General features: G+C 36.3%; 1 protein-coding gene across 8 annotated transcripts in view; it reads right to left on the bottom strand.

Moving 5' to 3' along the window:
* Positions 1 to 26,559, bottom strand: part of DOCK7 (dedicator of cytokinesis 7) — a 208,158-nt gene that overhangs the window by 62,054 nt on the left and 119,545 nt on the right. For 6 of the 8 annotated variants that reach the window (XR_004477925.2, XR_004477924.2, XR_007473713.1 and 3 more), the window contains exons 23-30: positions 23,338 to 23,430; positions 22,054 to 22,143; positions 21,006 to 21,101; positions 18,374 to 18,514; positions 18,176 to 18,289; positions 8,686 to 8,856; positions 6,508 to 6,647; positions 337 to 506 (exon numbers count right to left, since the gene is read on the bottom strand). Coding sequence is in view for 5 of the 8 variants with exons in the window: in XM_049702624.1 (XP_049558581.1) it covers positions 337 to 506; positions 6,508 to 6,647; positions 8,686 to 8,856; positions 18,176 to 18,289; positions 18,374 to 18,514; positions 21,006 to 21,101; positions 22,054 to 22,143; positions 23,338 to 23,430 (1,015 nt within the window). In the remaining 3 variants the exon portion in view is untranslated. The remainder of the gene's footprint in view (positions 1 to 336; positions 507 to 6,507; positions 6,648 to 8,685; positions 8,857 to 18,175; positions 18,290 to 18,373; positions 18,515 to 21,005; positions 21,102 to 22,053; positions 22,144 to 23,337; positions 23,431 to 26,559) is intronic. The other 2 variants (XM_049702630.1, XM_004281601.4) reach the window with 1 other exon arrangement.

Genomic DNA, 26,559 nt, shown 5'->3' with positions numbered 1-26,559 from the left:
GGGTGGTGGACATCTAGCAAGTTTTCTCATATTGTTTTTTTCAGATGAACAGTATATACTCACACAAAAAAACCCTATTTCCTAATAGGTAGGTATAGAAATGCTATAAAATCATTATTTAAAAATTTGTCATAAGAAAAGTTTACAGAAACCTTGCAGTGAATTTTCTCACACAGTCAAAAGTTTTTCAGAAATATGTTATGTATTTACAGTGTACCTATGTCAGTGTAAGTTTCCTTATATTTCTTTTCCTAAAATAAGATCACCTTTGAGATATTTTCTAATACTTTTAAACACTGAGATTTGCCTTTAGTTTGTCTTAAATATACTAAGTACCTGTAAAATCATACAGCTGAGGAACAGTTTCCATGATAATGCCAATCAGAGGTAGATACAACATAGCCACCCGAGCCTTTATCTGGGGGTCAGAGTACCGTGGGTCTGAGTCGTGACTGGATAGTAAATTGTGTACCATATTGATGACTTTCTTATGCAATCCAAACAGTCTATTTAAAAAGAAGATGAAGAAGCAGCTGCAGTAAGGTCACAGAGATTAGTTAATATCTTTAGAGCAAACAGTAAGTCATGGTACTGAACCACTTTATTCAGCTTCTTAACTTTGCCACATATTTGCATGTATTCCTATAAAACACTTCTCATTTTAAAATTAATCAATGTCCAAAAAATAAATAAAATTAATATCTCGCTGTACAAAATAAGAACTGAGGGAAAAGGAAATACTATACAAATTCATTTAAGAGTAAATCCGAATATTTTTTCATTAACTCCTTAGGGCATTTTAATATTAAATAACTTAAAACCAGTTACGGTTATATTTTAAAGCAAAAAATGTAGGGGCTTCCCTGGTGGCACAGTGGTTGAGAGTCCACCTGCAGATGCAGGGGACACGGGTTCGTGCCCCGGTCCGGGAAGAGCCCACATGCCGCGGAGCAGCTGGGCCTGTGAGCCATGGCCGCTGAGCCTGCGCGTCCGGAGCCTGTGCTCCGCAACGGGAGAGGCCACAACAGTGAGAGGCCCGCATACCGCAAAAAAAAAAAAGTAAATTTTAAGTAGTTGTAAATTTTATTTCATCAAATAAAATCTTTTCACATTTAACCAAAATAAACTTTTATTTCCTTTATCTAAAAGAAAAATTCTCTACCTAATGGGCTATGTAGTCCATGGCTAGGGTTGCCTTCGACATCTCTATTTAAACTGAACTTCCTTGCTCATTTGGGCCCTTACAACTTTCTAGACTCCCAATCCCAAGTTTCAACTGGCTAATACACTAGCAAGGATCACTCTCATCTTCACACTTTTTTGGCTTCTCTTCTTAGACTGAAGCTGCTTTGACTATGAAAAACATTCTAAAGAAAAATTCATCCAACTTCAACTGCCCTTAATGCTGTATCTGGCAGCTGTTTCAGATCTTATTCTCTCTCCTTAAGCCTCTCACCATCAATCTCAATAGAAGACCTTACCTCCAACTTTCTTTTAGGAAAGAAAAGCCGTTCTGAATTCGCTCTGGCCAGGTCTTTTAACACATCTCCATCTTTATAGCTACCAAATCATCTTTCCTTTCATCTCAGAAAAAATTCTTTCTTCAATAGCTTCAGTGTCCTTCCTCACTAAGTTCTTCCCTTCTTTCCTATCTTGAAAATACATGTTCACTTGAAACTAGTTTGCTCTGGCTTATTTATAGTATTTCTCTTAGTAATAAACTATTATATGATTTCTCTAGTAATAAACTTCCTGAATGTGCAGTATATATCAAGCGTTTTTTTCCATTTACTTCCTAATATCTACTCTCTTTCTCTGAAACTAAAAGTTTTTGAATGCTTACCACAAGGTATTGTACCCCTTTCATCATTTAATAGCTAAATGATTTTTCAAAGATACTTAACCTCTGTTTCCCTATCTATGTATGAAGGTAATAACCTACCTCATAAGGTGGCTGTGAAAATTAAGTTACATAATTTATGTAACATGCTTATTAGCACAGTGCCTTGCACACTGCCTTTTTCAGTAAATATTAGCTTTTCTCTTTTAAGATCACACAGCATATTTAAAAGCTAGGACTGGAAACCAGGTATTCTTCCTCCGGGGCTCTTTAGCTTATCTACCATTTTACGTAGCTATATATGAAATCTACGTGGAGATTCTTCTTCCTTCCAGTTTTTATTCAGAAAGTATATTTTTAAATACTGTCAAGAACTCCATCTAATGGGCATATCTCAGATTTCATTTTCTAGCTCTCTACTTGACACTTTGTCATCTTTTATGTTTTCTTCTCAGTGTTTTCTCCAAAGAGTTCCCATTATTCCTCATGTTCTCCATCATTCTTCCCAAGTCTCAGATTCTGATCATTTGCCTTTTATGTTCTCCCTTTCAACTTGTATCATCAGTGATGATTCCCAAACCTGGGTATATATTTAACATCTCTCAGCAGCTACCAGCGCCAGACTTCAACCTATCTAAACTCTACCCACTGGTCTTCATGAAGCCTTTTCATGTGTCTACATTACTCAATCACATTCAGCCATTATACACATGCATACACACACACACACACACACACACACACACACACACATATGCAGGACCTGTCATATCCTATGCTAGATGTTGGAGATAAGACATTGTCCCTGTTCTTAAAGAGCTTGCTTTAGCAAGAGAGAAACACAGACACAAAAATAATAATTCAGTTTTACAAATGCTATAATAAAGGTGCTAATCTTCTTCAAAACTAGGTCTGTACTACAAAATTTCCATTTAACCATAGTATCCTGTTTCAACGTTGTAACTTTCTAACTGCAATGAAAATTTCTAGAGAGCAATCTTTGGTCATTATTAGAACATATGGGGCTTCCCTGGTGGCACAATGGTTAAGAATCTGCCTGCCAATGCAGGGGACACGGGTTTGAGCCCTGGTCCAGGAAGATCCCACATGCCGTGGAGCAACTAAGCCCGTGAGCCTGCGCGCCACAACTACTGAAGTCCGTGTGCCTAGAGCCTGTGCTCTGCAACAAGAGAAACCACCGCAATGAGAAGCTCACGCACCACAATGAAGAGTAGCCCCCGCTCACCGCAACTAGAGAAAGCCTGCACACAGCAACAAAGACCTAACACAGCCAAAATTAAATAAATAAATTTTTAAAACAATATTAGAACATATTATTGCTACTCAAGGAATTACTTTTGATTACTTAGCAAGCAGAAGGAATAAAAAGAAAAACAATCCTCTTAAGGGTCTATCTAACAAATGCATGTTGTATTTTACCTATGTAAATATAAGAAGAATGTAAAACTTAGAGATGTGAGTCTCTCATAGTCAATCATTCATTCACTGAATTAACATATACTTATCAAGTGTCCACTCTGTACCAGACACAATTCTAATGCAGTGGGAATACAGCAGTGAATAAGAAAGTGCCTGCTCTCTTGAGCTCACATTCTAAAGGAAGGGGACAGATAATGAACAAACAAGCAAATTTCAGGTAAGTGCCTTGTAGAAAATAAAACAGGCTTATCTGGTTAAGAATAATTGTGGCAACGGCAACACAGCTATAATTCAGATTGGGTGGCCAATGACAGTCTCAGTGAGTAGATGATACTCTTTGAGTGGAGACCTGAAGAACCACAAGGAGGAAATGCCTATGTGGAGATCTTAGGGCAATTTCAGCATTGCTTCAGGCAGAGAAAAGTCCTAGTCCAAAGGCCCTAAGGTGGGACTGGGTTGGGCCCATTAGAGAAACAAAAAGAAGGCCAGGATGGCTAGATTTTAGTATGTGAGGTGGGAAGAGAGTGGCAGTGTAGAAAACAGCTAGATATATAGGGCTTTGAGGTCCATTATTAAGTCTGAATTTTATTTTAAATGCTATTTTAAAAGCACACACTTTTAACTATTTTAAAAGTTAAGTGTGCTTTTAAACACATTAAAGAGTTTTAAGCAAGGAAGTGACGTAATTTAATTTTCATTTCTAAAAGACCATGTAGGCTGCTGGGTAGAAAAGGGATTTTTAGGGAGGGAAGAATGGAAGCATGATTAGGGGAGCAGCAGTAAAGACGGAGAGAAGTAGCTAAACTTGGGATATATTTTGGAGATAGTATTAAGGCATTTGCTAATGGACTGGGTGCAGGAAAGAGTGAGAAAAGGAGGAAACAAGCAACAGTAAAAGCTTATAATCCTGTATATTACTATTTAAAGCTCTTCCAGTTATCTTTTTTAACTCAATAGACAAAGTAGTAGTGAACACAGTTATCACGGCTTTCAGACTTGATAGAAAATCTTTCCAAGTGTCAAAGGACCAACTCTGAAGACCAGCTGGAAAAGATAAAAAAGAAGTCTTTCATAGGTCCTATATTGTTCCACAGAAATGTATCTATTTTAATAGAACTGATCCTTCATGTGAGAAAGAAACCTCATCACAAAAATAGCTGACTGTTAGAATTCTCTACTTTTTATCAGACACTGCTGAACACCTACACAACATCTCCTTCCCCTGTCTTCCTTCCTAATAGAATGTAAAAATTTTCAGGTATACGTTCCTGCCCCTGTGACTCAGGGGAAGCTGACTCCATTCCCCCAGTTTCTGAAGTAGATAGATCCAATCAGACTAGCCCTGCTACTTAAAGCAGACAGTCAGTAAAGCTGTTTCATTATCAGCGTGAGAAGAGATAAATGTTAATTAACTAATTGTTTCCTTAACTGAGAAGGTCTACAAAAAAAAATATCATATGAACTGAACACTTTTTAGTGACAGCTGATTTACATTTAGGCATGAGGTCCTTACCTTCTGCTTTGTAACAAACCACCCATGAACCAAAACCAGTCTAAGCACCACATTTGAGTAGAAGTGATCTAATCCATCCAGGAACCTGGCATTGCTCTGGTGACTGTAACAGTACAGGATAGGCAAGTGAGCCAAATCAGTCCAAAGAAAAGATGTGCACTGCATGCTTGAAAGAGGGTTTTTTTCCCTCTGTCCTCTGCTGGACATGAACAAGTAATAATCTAAGCTCAACTGCCAGAGCAACTATCTCACAGTCATGAGAGGCACACTAGCCTCAGGATAAAGCTGAGGGGTTTCTATAGAAGTAAGAGATATAAAGAAACAGAACCCTGATAACATTATTGAGCTGCTGATTATAGTGTGCTAAAACTTTACCTTTCTCCCAATTATGAAAAAATAAATATCCTTCCTTTAATAAAGCCAGCCAGTATGAAGAAAGGTTTTCTGTTTCTGGTAACCAAACTTATCCTGATGTATTAAGTAAAAATACTGGAAATATAGAGTCAAATGATAGAGATATAACAGTTATTAAAGAAAGGTAGTATGTTTAGAAGTTGTTTTCAGAGTGATTTTTTTCAAACAATGGATCCTTCCCCCTTGATGACATTATATTCATTTATCAATGGCAAAATATAAGAGTGGTGGCAAGCAGGGGTGGGAGACCCAGGGTTTCACCCACTTAGTCTGTCCTCTCCATACTCCAATGTCTACACCCCAACCCCATCCTACATGGAAGCACATTAAGGACCTTTTCACAACCTTACAGTTCTGCAGAGCACAGAGTGAAAAACTGCTTCTTAAAACTATATTCCTAATGCAAGAAGTTGCTGTTATGAAAAAAACTCATGACTTTCATTTGCAGAAGCTTTAGCCTTTGACAGTTTACTAAGCATTAACCATGTCCCATCGCTAAGAACTTTACAAGCATCCTTTTTCATTCGTTCAACAAATACATCATAGGATTCTTAAAAAACCTGCTCAAAAGTATCTCCTTTTGTTCTTTGGAGCTCTTACTTCAGGTTAAACTGCATTACAAATTCCTAATGATACTATCATGGGAAAAAAAAGCAATTATCACCCAAATGAGTTACAGTCATTCAGATTTTTGAAAATAGCTGTTAACATAGAAATACCCTATACGGATCTTAGATCACAACACATTTATAGAAAAGCTATTTCTATAAATTCAGATCATCAGACAATATACTCTTCTTACTATATCAATTTCCAGTAATTCTTTAAAAGTATACACAATTTTGGAAGTTTCTAAAACCTAAGGACATTTGTTTATAGAGCAAATTTTGAAGTACATGCTACAGAGTATGATGGCAAATCATAAATTTTCCTCACAAGGAATCAAATAGATTAGTCTACTTAACTGAAATGTGCCTGCTGTATATCAGCAAATCTAAAAGTCCATCTACTAACATGCACAAATATTTTATGTACTACTAAGAAGGAAAAAAAGGCCACCAACTAAACCATGATGCAATGTTGATTTCAAGACAAACATCAAATTCAGAGATGACAAAAAATGTCTTTCTTAAAACTGATGAAATATAGAAATAACAAGAGTATGGAACTTAGTGAACACAGAAGTAGAAGAAGAGTGGTAAACAGTATTCTTGTGATTCCTAGGAAGTTAAGTGGATACTTCTGTCCCATTGTCCAAAATCAAATTAATATTCTACACGGCAAAAACTGGTCTACTCACCCTTCAGCATCAGGGTCTAAAATGACAGCCAGCTCTGTTAACACAAGTCCTGCCAAATAATGTTGCTGGCGGAAAGGCACAGACAATTCAAACATATTTGCAATCTTCTGGTCTTGCACAGTGGTGGAAAATCCAGAACTCTGTTTGGGAGTGAGGTAGAACAAAACTATAACAGCTATGCAACAAAACATTCTATAGACAGAGCACTACAACAAATGAGATGTGAGCATTATCTGAAAGTGAGATAAACTTTTTAAGTTTATTTTTACATTACTATTATTAACACTGGAGAAAGTAACTGCTCTTACTTTTGGTATAGGAAACTATGATGAAATAACATTTTAAATTATTTTCAATTTCCTTTTTCTCATACTAAATTTTTTCATCTGCTTTTTCCTTTATACTTTTAGCCACTTAATGTTTCAATATCATACTCTGAAGGGAAAAAAGGAACTAAATCCATATGATACATTATGTACTCACTGCTGAGTACAAGAGAAATATTCATAGTCAAGGCTATCTATGGGTTTCCAGAGAAATTTCAAATACTATGAAGTTGTTTTTCAAGGAAAACACTATCTCCAGAAAATTACTGTCTTTTTTTGTCCACTCACTGAGTTTTTAAGAGTTTTTTAATACTGTAAAATAGCATCCCGCCCCCCCCACAAGATGCTTAAGGCAAGAATGTCCTCAATCTCATCATCCTTAATCCATATTCAAGACCGCCCATGCGAGGTTTCTTAGAAGAACAGACTTCAGATTTCTCTATGGAGAAATCATCTTCCTAATAAGCATATAAAACTATCCTTGCCCCCACTTCCCAAAGAGTGATGTCTCTGTCATCTATTAGAATCTGAAAATTCTGCAGTTAGATGAGAAAGTAGGGAATGAGATAATGGAAGAAATTCTGTTAATTTCTTGGCTGAATGAGATGTTCAGCAGGGAGTCAGGTGTAAACAAATGTGTTTCATTAAAGGTTTTAGGAACTGTACCTTTGATTAATTTGTACTTGACTGTGTAGCCACATCTTTGACAGAGGATGGGGGAAGGGAGCAAAAGACTAGCCTCATTTGTTATTGGAAGAAGTGTGTCCAAAAGACTAGCCTCATTTGTTATTGGAAGAAGTGTGTCCTAGCCAGGTTAAAGTATGTGGAAACAGGCTGATCCTTAAGAATTTTTGCAAAGGTAAAATGAAAAGTTGGGGGTGTTCTCTGATGTTTTCTAACCTTTCTGAGTAAAGTTTAAAATTTAGTTTATCAAACATCTGAGGTTGATCTAGTGTAGGGAATTACTTTCAGGAATTAAATATCTCAAAAATAAACTTATAAAGAGTTCATATCAACTTTCACTTTAGACATTAAGAGCTTAAGGAAGTAGCTTGTTTGCCTTAGGAATTATATAGCAAAAAGATGTTTCACTAGGAGGGAACATCCAGGCTTCTCTGATATGAAAACCACAAAATCGCTTCATTTCAATCTGTATGACAGGACACATAATAATTGCTACGATAACCCTTTGTCATCTTTAGAGCAACTACTAGGCACCCTGTGAAAATCCATAAACACCCATCTAGTTTCCTTTGGGTTCTCTGGATACAAGAGAGGCAGGTAGGGCTTTGCCAGGACTGCACTGCAGTTTGACTTCTTTCTCTGCTAAATTATGCTTCATTCCCCTTCCTTTCACAGGTATTGACATCTAATAAATACCTTGTCTCCCAAACTCAGTCTGTGTCTGCCTCAAAAATACCCAACCTGTGAAAACATCAAGTGAGTTTATGTAGCTGAATTCACTCCCTTGTGCCTGAATCGGTAAGAGGGGTACAACAAAGTGGTTAAAACTTGGGCCCTAGAATAAGCCAACACGTGCCATGGTTCAAAGCCTAGATCTGCAAATTTTTACTATATGTGACCCTGGGTAAGTTACTGACCTTTCTGTGTTTCAATTTTTTTCACCTGTAAAATGGGGATAATAATAGAACTTACCTCCTAGAGTTCCTGTGAGGAGTAAATGATTAATACTTATAAAGTACTTAACCATTTAATACTTATAAAGCACTTAGTATGGAGCCTATCACACAGCTATTATTCAACAGTGTTACTTTTCATGTTTTCCAGTGTTCAGAATGCTTTTTCCACAAGTCTGGACTTAAAAAAATTTGTTTTCATACATTTTGCATACCTGAGATGTTGCAGAAGAAACAGAAGGTGATGGTGACGCAGGTGGAGTTAGCAGGCTGCAGGGTAAGTTTAAGGTAACATAGTGCTCATGGCTGCAGATGATGCGCAGAAAATCCAGCCTCAGGGACACCAAGACACTTGGAGTTGGTAATGAATAAAGCTTTGAAGATACCTTGAAAGCGTTGCATAAATAAGAAAACACCAATTGAACATATCATTTCTCTACTACCAATACCAGAATGATGAATTAAAGAATTAAAGTGATTTCTAAATTAAAGGGAGATGGCTAAGAAGGAGGAAATAGCTTCTTCCTCTTAGTCTATGTCATTGTTGAGTGTGAGAAACCCTTGTATTCGACAGAATAACTGCTTTGGGGGAAAACATTACTACCTTTAAAATAAGATGCTGAGAGAGAGGGGGAAGATGATGGAAGAGTAAGACACGGAGATCACCTTCCTCCCCACAGACACATCAGAAATACATCTACATGTGGAACAACTCCAACAGAACACCTACTGAACGCTGGCAGAAGACCTCAGACCTCCCAAAAGGCAAGAAACTCCCCACGTACCTGGGTAGGGCAAAAGAAAAAAGAATAAACAGAGACAAAAGAATAGGGACGGGACCTGCACCAGTGGGAGGGAGCTGTGAAGGAAGAAAGGTTTCCACACACTAGGCAGCCCCTTCGCAGGCCGAGACTGCGGGTGGCGGAGGGGGGAAGCTTCGGAGCCGCGGAGGAGAGCACAGCAACAGGGGTGCAGAGACCAAAGCGGAGAGACTTCCGCAGAGGAACGGTGCCGACGGGGGCTGGAATCTGAGGCTCGGGCTTCGGTCAGAGCGCAGGGAGACAACTGAGTGAACACAGCCTGAAGGGGTTAGTGCACCACGCCTACCCAGGAGGGAGTCCGGGGAAAAGTCTGGACCTGCCGAAGAGGCAAGAGACTTTTTCTTCCCTCTTTGTTTCCTGGTGCACGAGGAGAGAGGATTAAGAGCGCTGCTTAAAGGAGCTCCAGAGACGGGCGCGAGCTGCGGCTAGCAGCGCGGACCCCAGAGACGGGAATGAGACACTAAGGCTGCTGCTGCCGCCACCAAGAAGCCTGTGTGCGAGCACAGGTCACTATCCACACCCCCGTTCCGGGGAGCCTGTGCAGCCCGCCACTGCCAGGGTCCCGGGATCCAGGGACAACTTCCCCGGGAAAACGCACGGCGCGCCACAGGCTGGTGCAATGTCATGCCAGCCTCTGCCGCCGCAGGCTCGCCCCGCACTCCGTGCCCCTCCCACCCCCCGGCCTGAGTGAGCCAAAGCCCCCAGCGGCTCCTTTAACCCCGTCCTGTCTGAGCAAAGAACAGACGTCCTCCAGCGACCTACACGCAGAAGCGGGGCCAAATCCAAAGCTGAGCCCCCAGAGCTGTGCGAACAAAGAGAAAGGGAAATGTCTCCAAGCAGCCTCAGGAGCAGTGAGAAGGTTAAATCTCCACAATCAACGTGATGTACCCTGCATCTGTGGAATATCTGAATAGACAACGAATCATCCCAAATTGAGGAGGTGGACTTTGAGAGCAAGATTTATGATTTCTTCCTTTTCCTCTTTTTGTAAGTGTGTATGTGTATGCTTCTGTGTGAGATTTTGTCTGTATAGCTTTGCTTTCACCATTTGTTATAGGGTTCTACCAGTCCGTTTTGTTTTTGTTTTACTTTAAAAAAATTTTTTTTCTTAATAACTATTTTTTATTTTGATAACTTTATTTTATCTTTCTTTATTTTATTTTCTTTTATCCCCATCCTTCCTTCCTTCTTTCTTTCTTTCTACTTTTTCTCTCTTTTATTCTGAGCCGTGTGGATGAAAGGCTGTTGGTGCTGCAGCCAGGAGTCAGTGCTGTGCCTCTGAGGTGAGAGAGTCAACTTCAGGACACTGGACCACAAGAGACCTCCCAGCTCCATGTAATATCAAACGGCGAAAATCTCCTAGAGATCTCCATCTCAACACCAACACCCAGCTTCACTCAACAACCAACAAGCTACAGGGCTAAACACCCTATGCCAAACAACTAGCAAGACAGGAACACAACCCCACCCATTAGCAGAGAGGCTGCCTAAAATCATAAGAAGTCCACAGACACCCCAAAACACACCACCAGACGTGGACCTGCCAACCAAAAAGACAAGATACAGCCTCATCCACCAGAACACAGGCAATAATCCCCTCCAACAGGAAGCCTACACAAGCCACGGAACCAACTTTAGCCACTGGGAACAGAAACCAAAAACAATGGGAACTACGAACCTGCAGCCTGCAAAAAGGAGACCCCAAACACAGTAAGATAAGCAAAATGAAAAGACAGAAAAACATACAGTAGATGAAGGAGCAAGATAAAAACCCACCAGACCTAACAAATGAAGAGGAAATAGGCAGACTACCTGAAAAAGAATTCAGAATAATGATAGTAAAGATGATCCAAAATCTTGGAAATAGAGAAAAGGCAAGAAACATTTAACAAGGACCTAGAAGAACTAAAGATGAAACAAGCAATGATGAACAACACAATAAATGACATTAAAAATACTCTAGAAGGGATCAATAGCAGAATAACTGAGGCAAAAGAATGGATAAGTGACCTGGAAGATAAAATAGTGGAAATAACTACTGCAGAGCAGAATAAAGAAAAAAGAATGAAAAGAACTGAGGACAGTCTCAGATACCTCTGGGGCAACGTTAAACGCACCAATATTCGAATTATAGGGGTTCCAGAAGAAGAAGAGAAAAAGAAAGTGAGAAAATATTTGAAGAGATTATAGTTGAAAACTTCCCTAATATGGGAAAGGAAATAGTTAATCAAGTCCAGGAAGCACAGAGAGTCCCATACAGGATAAATCCAAGGAGAAATACGCCAAGACACATATTAATCAAACTGTCAAAAATTAAATACAAAGAAAACATATTAAAAGCAGCAAGGGAAAAACAACAAATAACACACAAGGGAATCCCCATAAGGTTAACAGCTGATCTTTCAGCAGAAACTCTGCAAGCCAGAAGGGAGTGGCAGGACATATTGAAAGTGTTGAAGGAGAAAAACCTGCAACCAAGATTACTCTACCCAGCAAGGATCTCATTCAGATTTGATGGAGAAATTAAAACCTTTACAGACAAGCAAAAGCTGAGAGAGTTCAGCACCACCAAACCAGCTCTACAACAACTGCTAAAGCAACTTCTCTAGGCAAGAAACACAAAAGAAGGAAAAGACCTACAATAACAAACCCCAAACAATTAAGAAAATGGGAATGGGAACACACATATCGATAATTACCTTAAATGTAAATGGACTAAATGCTCCCACCAAAAGACACAGATTGGCTGAATGGATACAAAAACAAGACCCATATATTTGCTGTCTACAAGAGACCCACTTCAGACCTAGAGACACATACAGACTGAAAGTAAGGGGATGGAAAAAGGTATTTCATGCAAATGGAAACCAAAAGAAAGCTGGAGTAGCAATTCTCATATAAGTTATATATATATATATATATATATATATATATATGTAGTTTGCTTGAGTGCAGTGTTTTTTGTTTTCTGTACTGAATTCATTAGCATGGGTCGGTATAAAATTTAGCATAGGTCAATATGTAATTTGTAAACTAATAAGGTCTTAAAAGTGAGGCATTAAGTCTTTTAAATTTAATTATTTATTGTAAAGAGCAGAATAGCATACATAAACAGGTGCCTAAGGAAAACTTGTATTCTAATATGGAACTCTCATGAACACCTTTTTTTTTTTTTTTCTTCTAACGGTATGATAGTAGGCCATTTGATTATTTTTATGGCTTTAACTTTACAACAATGAAATATTCGTAAATTTTAAAAAGTATTTTTCTTTATTTGATGCGGGTGGGATACTGGAGAAATGAAAGGTCAAACATCTATTGAGGAATCCATACTTGTCTATATATTGTGTACTTTTATTTCAAGAACTGATTTAAAATTCCTAAAAGGATGCTATAATAAGTTATTATGCCATTTTACAGACAGAATTAAGTGAATTTCAGGGAGGTATGAAACTTGCCTAAGGCTATCCAGCTACCAAGTGGTAGAAGTGAGAATTAAATCCAGGTATACCTATAAAAAAAAAAAAAAAAAAAAAAAAGAAGGCGAGGGCAGCACCAGGGTATGGGGTTGTTAGTTTTATAGGGGTGAGTAATTTCATACGCTGATGAGTGGGAGGAGTATTCCAGCTATTTTGGGGAAGGGGTGGGGATTTCTAGGAATTGAGCCACCGCCCACTTTTTGACCTTTATGGTCATCCTTGGAACTGTCGTGGCACCTGTGGGTGTGTCGCTTAGCTTGCTGATGTGTTACAATGAGTGTATACAGAGGCTCAAGGTCTAGTGGAAGTAGACTCGTCCGCCATCTTGGACCTATTTTGTTCTAATCAGTTTATGTTGTGTCCTCGGGCTATGTAATTCTTTTAAAGGTTGTGCCCTGCCCCCTTTCCTCCTGTTTCATATTGAATATATAATATTTACCAGAGTATGTTTTAATAATTAATACATGATATATTGTATAATTAATTTATATATCATATATATAATGATATCTATAGGTATTTGTTCTAATAAGTCATTAAAAATAAATGAATATTCAAAAAAAAAAAAAAGAATGCTTAAGACAGGAATAAAGACACAGACCTACTAGAGAATGGACTTGAGGATATGGGGAGTGGGTAGGGTAAGCTGTGACAAAGCGCGAGAGAGGCATGGACATATATACACTACCAAACGTAAAATAGACAGCTAGTGGGAAGCAGCCGCATAGCACAGGGAGATCAGCTTGGTGCTTTGTAACCGCCTGGAGGGGTGGGATAGGGAGGGTGGGAGGGAGGGAGATGCAAGAGGGAAGAGATATGAGAAAATATGTATATGTATAACTGATTCACTTTGTTATGAAGCAGAAACTAACACACCATTGTAAAGCAATTATACTCCAATAAAGATGTAATAAAAAAAAAAAAGAAGAAAAGGGAGAAGACTCAGATCAATAGAATTAGAAATGAAAAAGGAGAAGTAACAACTGACGCTGCAGAAATACAAAAGATCATGAGAGATTACTACAAACAACTCTATGCCAATAAAATGGACAACCTGGAAGAAATGGACAAATGCTTAGAAATGCACAACCTTCTGAGACTGAACCAGGAAGAAATAGAAAATATGAACAGACCAATCACAAGCCCTGAAATTGAAACTGTGATTAAAAATCTTCCAACAGACAAAAGCCCAGGACCAGATGGCTTCACAGGCGAATTCTATCCAACATTTAGAGAAGAGCTAACGCCTATCCTTCTCAAACTCTTTCGAAATATAGCAGAGGGAGGAACACTCCCAAACTCATTCTACGAGGCCACCATCACCCTGATACCAAAACCAGACAAAGACGTCACAAAGAAAGAAAACTACAGGCCAATATCACTGATGAACACAGATGCAAAAATCCTCAACATAATACTAGCAAACAGAATACAACAACACATTAAACGGATCATACACCATGATCAAGTGGGGTTTATTCCAGGAATGCAAGGATTCTTCAATATACGCAAATCAATCAATGTGATATACCATGTTAACAAACTGAAGGAGAAAAACCATACGGTCATCTCAATAGATGCAGAAAAAGCTTTCGACAAAATTTAACATCTATTTATGATAAAAACCCTGCAGAAAGTAGGCACAGAGGGAACTTTCCTCAACATAAGCAAGGTCATATATGACAAACGCACAGCCAACATTGTCCTCATTGGTGAAAAACTGAAAGCATTTCCACTAAGATCAGGAAAAAGACAAGGTTGCCCACTCTCAGCACTCTTATTCAACATAGTTTTGGAAGTTTTAGCCACAGCAATCAAGAAAAGGAAATTATAGGAATCCAAATTGGAAAAGAAGAAGTAAAGCTGTCACTGTTTGCAGATGACATGATACTATACATAGAGAACCTAAACATGCTACCAGAAAACTACAAGAGCTAATCAATGAATCTGGTAAAGTAGCAGGATACAAAATTAATGCACAGAAATCTCTGGCATTCCTATACACTAATGATGAAAAATCTGAAAGTAAAATCAAGAAAACACTCCCATTTACCATTGCAACAAAAAGAATAAAATAACTAGGAATAAACCTACCTGAGGAGACAAAAGACCTGTATGCAGAAAATTATAAGACACTGACGAAAGAAATTAAAGATGATACAAAGAGATGGAGAGATATACCATGTTCTTGGATTGGAAGAATCAACATTGTGAAAATGACTCTACTACCCAAATCCATCTACAGATTCAGTGCAATCCCTATCAAACTACCACTGGCATTTTTCACAGAACTAGAACAAAAAATTTCACAATTTGTATGGAAACACAAAAGACCCCTAATAGCCAAAGCAATCTTGAGAACGAAAAAAGGAGCTGGAGGAATCAGGCTCCCTGACTTCAGACTATACTACAAAGTTACAGTAATCAAGACAGTATGGTACTGGCACAAAAACAGAAAGATCAATGGAACAGGATAGAAAGCCCAGAGATAAACCCACGCACATATGGTCACCTTATCTTTGTTAAAGGAGGCAGGAATGTACAGTGGAGAAAGGACAGCCTCTTCAGTAAGTGGTGCTGGGAAAACTGGACAGCTACATGTAAAAGCATGAGATTAGATCACTCCCTAACACCATACACAAAAATAAGCTCAAAATGGATTAAAGACCTAAACATAAGGCCAGAAACTATCAAACTCTTAGAGGAAAACATAGGCAGAACACTCTACGATATAAATCACAGCAAGATCCTTTTTGACCCACCTCCTAGAGAAATGGAAATAAAAACAAAAATAAACAAATGGGACTTAATGAAACTTCAAAACTTTTGCACAGCAAAGGAAACCATAAACAAGACCAAAAGACAACCCTCAGAATGGGAGAAAATATTTCCAAATGAAGCAACTGACAAAGGATTCATCTCCAAAATTTATAAGCAGCTCATGCAGCTCAATAACAAAAAAACAAGCAACCCAATCCAAAAATGGGCAGAAGACCTAAATAGACATTTCTCCAAAGAAGATATACAGACTGCCAACAAACACATGAAAGAGTGCTCAACATCATTAATCATTAGAGAAATGCAAATCAAAACTACAATGAGATATCATCTCACACCAGTCAGAATGGCCATCATCAAAAAATCTAGAAACAATAAATGCTGGAGAGGGTGTGGAGAAAAGGGAACACTCTTGCACTGCTGGTGGGAATGTGAATTGGTTCAGCCACTATGAAGAACGGTATGGAGGTTCCTTAAAAAACTACAAATAGAACTACCATATGACCCAGCAATCCCACTACTGGGCATATACCCTGAGAAAACCATAATTCAAAAAGAGTCATGTACCAAAATGTTCATTGCAGCTCTATTTACAATAGCCCGGAGATGGAAACAACCTGTGTCCATCATCGGATGAATGGATAAAGAAGATGTGGCACATATATACAATGGAATATTACTCAGCCATAAAAAGAAACGAAATTGAGTTATTTGTAGTGAGGTGGATGGACCTAGAGTCTGTCATACAGAGTGAAGTCAGAAGGAGAAAGACAAATACCGTATGCTAACACATATATATGGAATAAGAAAAAAATTAAAATGTCATGAAGAACCTAGGGGTAAGACAGGAATAAAGACACAGACCTACTATAGAATGGACTTGAGGATATGGGGAGGGGGAAGGGTAAGCTGTGACAAAGCCAGAGAGTGGCGTGGACACTACCATACACTACCAAACGTAAAATAGATAGCTAGTGGGAAGCAGCTGCATAGCACAGGGAGATCAACTCGGTGCTTTGTGACCACCTAGAGGGGTGGGATAGGCAGGGTGGGAGGGAGGGAGACTCAAGAGGGAAGAGATATGGGAACATATGTATATGTATAATTGATTCACTTTGTTATAAAGCAGAAACTAACACACCATTGTAAAGCAGTTATACTCCAATAAAGATTTTAAAAATAAATAAATAAAACAAATTCAACCAAAAAGAAGAATTAAAGAACAGTACTCAGTGAGCAGTTTTGAATTTTGTGGTTTAAATAACAGTATCGGCTTTTTCCAAAGTTACTCCTAAAATAAAAAATTTGGAACTACAAGACTTACTGTATAAATCCACTGACTAGGTGCATTCTTAAAGCCACATTCTTATATTTCCAATATAGCATTAATATTTCCACTTCTCAAAGATACACTTTATGAAGAAAAAGTATACCACCAAAATAACTTCCTAAAATAAATTATCCATTCTTTTTACAGCACCTTGTGTTAACCTATATTTATAATTATCTATTTTCCCAAACTACACCCATTAGCTACTTGAGGAAACATATATAGACTGACTTATGTGAATAGTTTTAGCATCCCTAGAGTCTAGTTTAATGTTTGGCAAATATAGGAGGCCAGTGCTTGAAGAATAAAGACAGGACAGGTTTTGGGAGCAATAATACATGAAGTATCAGTGAAAAAGTAAAAATAATACATAGTGTTGCAAATACTTGCAAATAGATCAGTGCCCACACGTAGTTTTAACTTCTCTATTAAAAGAAACATACAATATTGGCATCCAATAGAACAGAGCTTCAGAATTCTAAGTATTAGACTGCCAAATAGCATTTTTAACCAGTAGGTCCCGAAAACTAATCTGTGGACCAGCAGGGAGTACGTTATAAGCACTGTTTCCCACATTCCCACCCCCACCACCAGGGTTCAAACTCCTCAGAAATGCTGGGATGGGGCACAGAGATCTGTACATTTTTAAAGCTCCCTTAAAAGGTAATTCTAGGATGATTATACAGCTCAGTACCCAAATGGTCTATCAGGATGGATAACTAATGTTTTCTAAAAGCCAGGTTTCATTAATCATTTGATAAAAAATTTAAAACAAAACCAGCTGTTTGTAGAAAACTTCTAGGATACTTTTAGTTTAGAAAAAGCTAGATAATAATATTTGTGACTTGGGTAAACATCTACTCATGCTTCTAAACTCTACAATGTCTAGGGCTTCATCATGAGGAATACACAGCAAAATGCAACTGCTTTAAAAATCACTTAAGACAGAAAAGGTTGGGTTAGCTGTTCATTCAGTAAAAATGCTACTCTCGCATGGCACCTTGGGGCTGCTTTACATTTAGACTCCTGACTTGATGGTCTACTTCTGAATGAGAATCTAAAAGTCATAAGTGGGCCAGTATAACTCAATGAAAAGCCAGCTGTACTGACAGCAGCTTGCCACAGTCCTGTGTCCTAATAAATGTAATTTATCTTTCCCTTACTAATAAAAATATGCCACTTTTTAAAAACATCATTATATAAATGTGTTCTTGAAAAATCTCTTAGCTCCAGCCCTAAAAGAGCAAACGCAGCATTTAAATTATTTGATTACTAATTATTACTAATTAGGCATTACCTGTTTATAGCAGGTCTTTATAAGGCTAAAGACAAATCCTCTGTCCATAACAGACAACAGATCATTGAGAAAGAATGCAAGGCTTGTGTTGAGTCTCTCAACCATTTCTGTGTCCTGGGAAACAATTAAAAGAAAAACAAATATAGTTTAACGTGTGCTTGAAACACAGATTTAGTTTAAAAAGTAAGTTACCGTTACCTTCTGAAATCGTGAAACTATATCACTAGCAATTGTGCTGACAAGAGCAGCAATGTCATCCATGAAACGTTCTGGAAAACGACTTTTCCTTGGTGCATCAAGTTTATCATTAAAGTATAAATGGTGCACCATGCTCTTTACCTGAAAAAAGAAATAAGCCATTCGTTTAATTTCTTATGGATGTAATGAACAGTTACAGAGATTCTAAACATTAGGGCTATTTTTGTCAACATACCATGTAATTTAACAGATAGATAAAATACTTTTAACTCATCAAATGTTTTGAAAAAGTTCCCTACAATATTTTGTATGCGCTAGAGAAATATCAAACACAATACAACTCAATCTCTGTATCAGCTTCATGACATTATCCTGGCTATCATTGGGAAACAAATTATGGGTATGTCAACAGAAAAAAATTTCATCCTTTAAAATTATTTTAAATTAAATCTTTCCAAGACTTAACAATTCTGCCATTCCATGTCCCCCCAACTGTTAGCTCTGAGAGGTTAGAAATCTTGACTGTATGTAGAATCTTTAGCACCTAGCATCTCGTGGCATATGGTGGGTGTACATTAAATACTGATGACTAGATATTAAGAATAAAATGTTAGGTAAAAATTAAAGTGGTTTCAATTTACCAAATACTTTTAGACATGGATTCTTATATCACAACAATGTGTTAACGGTACTAAAAATTTTTAATTCAGGGAAATTAATGACAAGGTTTTACAGTTGGTAAATAACAGAGACAAGTCAAACTATTTCATGTTTAAGAAATCTGAACATACATGTAAGACTATTTTTAAAAAGTCATTTGATGTTATATTAAAAGCACATGAATTACAATTTGGTGTTTATTCCCTAGGGGAAAAAAATGAGTTGCCTACCATTTACATATGGTCCCTGATTTATTTTTTTTGTAGATTAGCAAATCTCTAGACAAAACGTCTTTTTTAAAATCTTTTACTGAAGTATAGTTGATTTACAATGTTGTGTTAGTTTCTGGTTACAGCAAAGTGATTCAGTTATATATATATATTCTTTTTCATATTCTTTTCCATTATGGTTTATTATAGCATATTGAATACAGTTCCCTGTGCTATACAGTGCGGCCTTGTTGTTTATTTTATATACAGTAGTTTGTATCTGCTAATCCCAAAGTCCTAATTTATCCCTCTCCCACCCCCTTTCCCCTTTGGTAACTATAAGTTTGTTTTCTATGTCTGAGTCTGTTTCTGTTTTGTAAACAAGTTCGTTTGTATCATATTTTGGATTACACATATAAGTGACATCATACGGTATTTAACTTTTCTCTTTCTGGCTTACTTCACTTAGTAGGATAATCTCTAGGTGCAACTATGTTGCTGCAAATGGCACTATTTCATTCTTTTTTATGGCTGTATAGTATTCCAATGTATATGTATTCCACATCTTCTTTATCCATTCATCTCTCAATGGATATTTAAGCTGCTTCCATGTCTCGGATATTGTAAATAGTGCTGCTATGACACTGGGGTGCATGTAACTTTTTGAATTAAGAGTTTTCTCCAGATACATGCCCCGGAGTGGGATTGATGGATCATATGGTAGCTCTATTTTTAGTTTTTTAAGGAACCTCCATACTATACTCCATAGTGGCTACACCAATTTACATTCCCACCAACAGTGTAGAACCGTTTCCTTTTCTCCACATACTTTCCAGCAATTATTATTTGTAGGCTTTTTAATGATGGCCATTCTGACTGGTGCAAGGCGATACCTCATTGTAGTTTTAACTTGCAGAAGAAATGTTTTCTAATCTTCAACATAAGTAACATTCAATGCTAAGAATGATTCTATGGCATACTCTAGAAACTTCCATTGTTTCTTTTCTTTTTTCTGTCTCTTTTTTGTTGTTTTGCTTTCCTTTGTTTCTTATTTATTATTTTACATGTTTTTGGAAGAAAAAGTTTCTAAAGCTAGAGAGGAAGGTCCCTAATGCCAGAATGCCTAAGTTTGAATCACAGCTCTGCTGTATACAAGCTATGTGTACTTAAACAAGTTACTTAATCTCTCTGTGCCTTGGTAATCCCTAGCCCATAGGGCTGTGCTACCATACTGTACGTACTTAATAAATATATATTGCTGTTGTGTATATATGTGTTTATGTTGTGTGTGTATAGATACTTATTAAAATATTAATTCATTTATTTGTTTTAATATCATTTACTGAATTAAGTAGAAAGTGTTGTTGTTTTTCATTGGCTGTGACTGGCATTTCCCTAAGAGCTTTCTAACCATAAAATCAGTAGGTATCTATAAAGCTCTTTTTATCTGGTATGAAATCAATAGTACTGCCGTTATACACTAGCATGTTCAGACTAAGAAAGAATGTATCACAGGTTTCCTTTAAAAAGATAGTTAGCTTCTGCAACTATCCCTAAAAATATAGTTTAAATTAGCTTATAACTCCATCTAAATTGTGCTGACTGTCCACAGTGTTTATTTAGAGATGTAGCAAAGGTAATTTTGTCTTGGAGGCACATGTAAAACCATAAGATGGGCAATAGGAAAAGATTCTAGGATAAAATCATGAGCTAACACAAAATTGTTTAACAAGAAAAACAAAGAATGTGTTTAGTTTGCTCACCATTAACTCAAAAAAGAACCAGGCTTGTTGCAAAGCTGATTCCCGAACGCTGCCACTGCAAACAACCCACTGCAAAGCCAGCTCCTCATGAAATAGCTATCCAGAAGTAAATCCAAAGTTATTATCAGTGTCAGGTCTGCTGGTAACACAAACCAAATAATGCAAGTACAAATGAAGATATAATGAGAATAAGCAAAATAAGGCATGTGAACCATTCAATGATGCAGTGAGGACACCCATTAACGAAACGGCTATTTATACACATAAGACAGTGGCATGTTGAATAGCTGAAAAAATTACATGTTATCTTGGAGTAAAATGTAATTTTAAAACGACAGGTGGGAAATAGCCTCCTAAATTGTACGTGCAAAAAGAAACTAGACCGAAAACTCACAGTTACAAATAAAATCTGGCTTGTGCCTTACATACATATTTCAGCATATGCAAATACATTCATGAACTTTGCTGGTACAATTTAGGAAAAACCTTTAAAAATTTAAACTTTGATATCAGCCATTAATTTTCAAGTTTTCAGGTATTTAAAGTCTTTTTATTAAAATAGCAGAAATGTCCTGCCTTATAATGGATATGCATACAAAGCATTTGCACAATAGTGTATATTAATATGAAAAAGGACTAACAAAACTGTGCATAAGGGAAGCAAATCAACATATCTTACTAAGAGTGATAATTTTTCTAACTCATCTTCCTTTCCCTGGAGATTTAAAACACAAAACAGAAGCAGTTACAGAAACAGAATTAAGAGTTGATACAATCTTTTTGGTACTAAAATTTAATGATCAAATTTAATGCACTAAACTCTAAAAACAGTCATCTGCAAAGATATAAACATTATAATAATGTTAAAGAGCTTGCAATGGAGAGGTATGCCCAAAAAGACATCAAACAAGCAATGCTTGCTCAAATGTATTTTTAAAAACAGTGCAATTATTGTAACGTCTCATACTGGTTATGTAAAGAATCCTTACATCTACGTAATTGTTGGAATTATTTTCCCCCTACATGGACTATCTTCATATGAATCTACCTTTTTAGTTGGTAAGCGTCCCGTTAATGTTTGTAAGAAACTTGACGTCTCTGTGTGCGAAGACATACGATTACAACTTCGATCCATAGCCTATGGAGTGAAGATGAATGAATGACGAGATACCATTAAAGTCTGCTGTGGATGACTATGCAGTTCAAGGATTATATACAATTTTTTACATAGAGCTTTACTGTCATTTTAACAGCCATCTGTTTTATTGCTCATCCCATTTTCACTATTTTAAGTTGCTTTAACGACAGTGCATTAGAAGTATCAAAATGGCCTCTATTTATTTTATCTTTAAAAGATAAGTATTTTAATGATTATATAAATCCAGAGTGCTGCAAAGAATGAAACTTTTATCTGTGTGATCTATACACATGCATGTATCTAGTAAGAAAATGTAAAAAGTAAAAACATACTTCTCACTGGTCTTGGACCAAAAAGAGAAATCAAGAATTTTATATTTAATTAAAAAATTAAAAGTTTAGAATCATTACTTTCATGTTTCATTATCATCAAAAATTACAATTCAGGTTAGCCATATACTATATTAAATATAAATCATTTATAATAAATTTGCAATTAAAATTTTTCTTGAAGAACGAGAGCATTGTCCTCCAAAGCCAATACACAGATGAGAAGTATATTTTGAGGAATCATGCAGTATTAGCTATCAAGCAATTAGACTTAAGTAAGCAAAACCTAGTACAAATAAGTTACAACAAATTTCATACTTTGCAACACAGTACAGTTTAAAACAGATTTTTGCTTCTGGCACTTAATCTTACAGCATGGGGATCATATACTGTTCATATTTAATTTCAGTTTATTACCAATATTTCTAGTCAGTGATTATGAAGAAAATGACAAGATAGTAAATGCTAAATGACAATGATACAATAGCTACACTTTAAACCAAAAGCGAATGGAAAACTGTCAGGTTTTTTCCACACAAAAAATTTTTAAATTCCTACTAAAGATGCACTACCCCAAAAGTAGAAACTGTTATCAAAGCCATCAATTGCATAAGCAGCAGGCACTGAAACATCAATGGGGTGTATAGGAGGGAAGGAGAAGGAGACAGGAAATAGGAAAGGAGAGTATTACTGGTGCAATTGGTGGTATTCATGCATAGCAGTTGGAAAATGTGCTAAGTAAACAAAAATACACACTTTTTAATTATTAAAAAGCAAGCCACTGAAATCATAGTATATACTAAAAAGTAATGTTCTAAAGGGAAACATCAGCAGCGAATAAAGAAACCTCTAATATAAACACCACCTGTGTTGATTCTGCACTTGGACTGGGGTTGGATCCCCATGGGGCAGCTTTTGGACCACCAGTGTTAACCCAGGAATTGGAGCGGTCTAAACCCTAAGCATATAATAGAAAGCAGTTGGAAAGGAAAGAAATATTACATGTGGCATGCTATATTCTTAAAGAAATCCAGACTTTCCAATGCAAACATGTTTTTAATTAGTACTGTTAAAGCAACCAAAATTTTTAGGCATCTATAGAATATTAGTTCATCAAAATTATCTCATTACATAATTTTTTAAAAATCACAAAGAAAATTAAGTATAGCATTTAAAGGTAATTTCTCTTTATATAAAGGGATCACCTTTAAGTATCAACAACTAAAGATCCCACAGCACCATCCCCCCAAACTCTCTTCAGAGATGGTACAAGTTAGCAACAGACAATTTCCTCTAAATCTAACTAGGGTTTAAAGGAAAAAGAAAAAAAAAATGGAAGAAGAAAAACATTCCAATCTTGTCTAAAAGACTAATTTTATTCCATCTGTCATCAACTGAAAACTTCTGTGTAGCAATACTCCATAATTCTATTTGAACTTGCCTCCTCTTTTAGGGACCAATAAGAAAAATTAAGTAAAAAATTAAGAAAAAAAAAAAGATGCCCGATATTTGCTCCTTCCTAAAAATGATGGTAGATTTGGAGTTGTGCTCAGTCTTATTATGCTTGTTGAAATTAAACATAATGGGAAGATTTATTAACAAATAATAAATTTATGAATTTTATTATTTTAAAAAAAAACATAATGGGCTACTTTTTTATATAAAAATTGTAAGGAAAAACATTATGCCAGGGCTGTCTGTAGGAATTGTATCTTCATCATCACTATCGTTAATTTGAAGTTAATTTAATATGCTATTAATGTGTATGACCAGAAATGAATTATGTCTGTCTTCTCTGGAAGAGGTTATTATGATCCCAGGTAAAGGGAACTGGGTCTTTACTTCAATTTCTTAAAATTGATTATTAGAATCACCTGAATTATAAAATTCAGATTCTGGCCCTTACCCCCAGAAATCCAGATTCAGCAACATGGGCTGGGCCCTGGGAACCTATGAATAGAACTGAGCAAGGTAGAAGAGATTTTTAGAGGACTGCTGAAGACAACACAAGACAAGCCAACTAAAAATATTAGGGCCTGAGTATGAACCCAAACCAGAAAGCACCAAAGAAGGATAGGTAAAAGAAAAGAAAGAGTAAACAGTGGTAATCAACTCTATGTAGACATTAGTATCACCTGGTAAGGTTAAGGACAACCACCACCACAAATGTGCAGGGCCCTACCTCTGAACAGTTAAATAATCTCTGGGAGTGAGGCCCATGCATGTATATTGTGGGAAGGGAAGGAGGAGGTGGGGGGAAGGAAAAGGGAGGGGAGGAGGAAAGGGGAGGGGGAAAGAGGGAAGACAAACTACTACTAACTCTCAAGGGCTTAGCTTTTAGGGAGAATATTTCCCTTCCTTTTCTCACTATTTTTTCCAAAAATACAAAGAAGTTGAAATGATGATACAGTAACTACCCATTTCCCCTCATTTTTGACACTGAATGTGTAAGATGAGAGTTAAAATTCAAATCCAGGTTCTACTGCTTACTAACTGTAAAATCTAAGGTAAGTTATCTAATCTCTTTTTCAGTTTCTTAGCTACAAAATAGGAATAATGATAAATGTCTCCCTAATACTGTAAAGATCAAAGTAAATAATGGAAGTAAATCACTGAATACAATGCCTCAAATATAGTAAACTCTTAAAAAATAATTTTAACAAAAACTTGCCATACATGTTTTTTTAAATGCTTCCTAGCGAAGTATATTGGGCAATATTCAAATACTCATAAAATTATGTAATCAATAGATTTGTTTAAAATAAAATACCCCATTTTATAGGTATTAATAAAGATTTCTCAGAAGCCCATTATATTATTTCAAATAAAAGCAAATCAGCACACAATACGTTTTTCAGGTAAGTTAAAACAAAACTTTTCAGTCTCCCAAATTATGTCACTACTCATGTTACAAAAATAACAAAATATAAGCATCTGATTTCTGCAAAATTACAATTGTGCTCTCTATACCATAAATTTCTACAAAAAGAAAAACAATAACATTGCCATACTCATAAGTTCACTTTTTAACTTCTTGCTTAATAATTTCCTTTAAAACTAAGGCACATGCTAATGAGTAATGTGAGAATAAACAATAAATCTCTTTGTGCCATTAATTATACATTATAGCCACAATACTGAGGCTCTGAACAGTTATAATCACATCAAGTCAAAGCCAACTGTTTAAAGAAAACTGGTGGCCAATTTATTTGTAAAGCAAATTACTTCCACAATTTAAATGTCATACAGCTAAGAATTATATCAAACAGCCCTTAGTTAAGCAAAGTCATCACTGATATTTACTAATATAGTAACTATGTTTACATATCTCCAACTAACAGAAGAGATTAATCAAATGTGTGTACATGTGCATGAAAGTGTTTTTATTCTGTTTTTGCCAAATCTCTGTAACATTATTATTTTGTTTTGTCCCTTAGGTATAGATAGGCTCCTTCCCTGAATAAGGCTCACAGTGTATCTGACTTGACATCAATACTCATGTTTCAATACAATCCTCAGCATAGTGGATTTAGTAAGCTATGCACACAGTAAGCTCTCAATTTTTGAAAAATAAATGAAAAAATAGGAGATGATACATTAGAAAGAAACTAATTATCAATGTAAAATTGCACTGGCATTTGCTTAAAAGCAATAAAATTCAAACCTGGTGCAACCATACATTTACACAACTGAATGTTAAAAGAATATTGCTAGGACAAAGAAAGATCAGTTTAGGCAAAATAATGATGAAAAAAATCTCACAAATATGGTTTTATAGCCACTAGAGTAATAAAAGCCTGTTGATAGTATTTTAGAACTTTAGGAGTTCTGCATTTTGTATTAGGAAATAAAGTCTAACTAAAACTTTCATAAAAGCGAATATCTTAAGATCTTTAAGTATTTAATTAATCCTGATAGCAAGAGGGCAAACAAAAGCATAATTCAATTTTAAAAAAGTTGTTTACTCTTGCTAGAGATACTCAATGCTTACTAACATTCATTCTTTGGATACATGTCTTTTGAGTACTTTTCATATGCTGGACATTATAGTTGCTTTGGATACATCAGTGAACAAATATCTCTGCCC

The sequence above is a fragment of the Orcinus orca genome, chromosome 1, assembly GCF_937001465.1.
Source record: "Orcinus orca chromosome 1, mOrcOrc1.1, whole genome shotgun sequence".
NCBI classification, from domain to species: domain Eukaryota; kingdom Metazoa; phylum Chordata; class Mammalia; order Artiodactyla; family Delphinidae; genus Orcinus; species Orcinus orca.
Note: the sequence above shows the minus strand (reverse complement) of the source record. Positions and strands in the feature narration are given on the sequence as shown.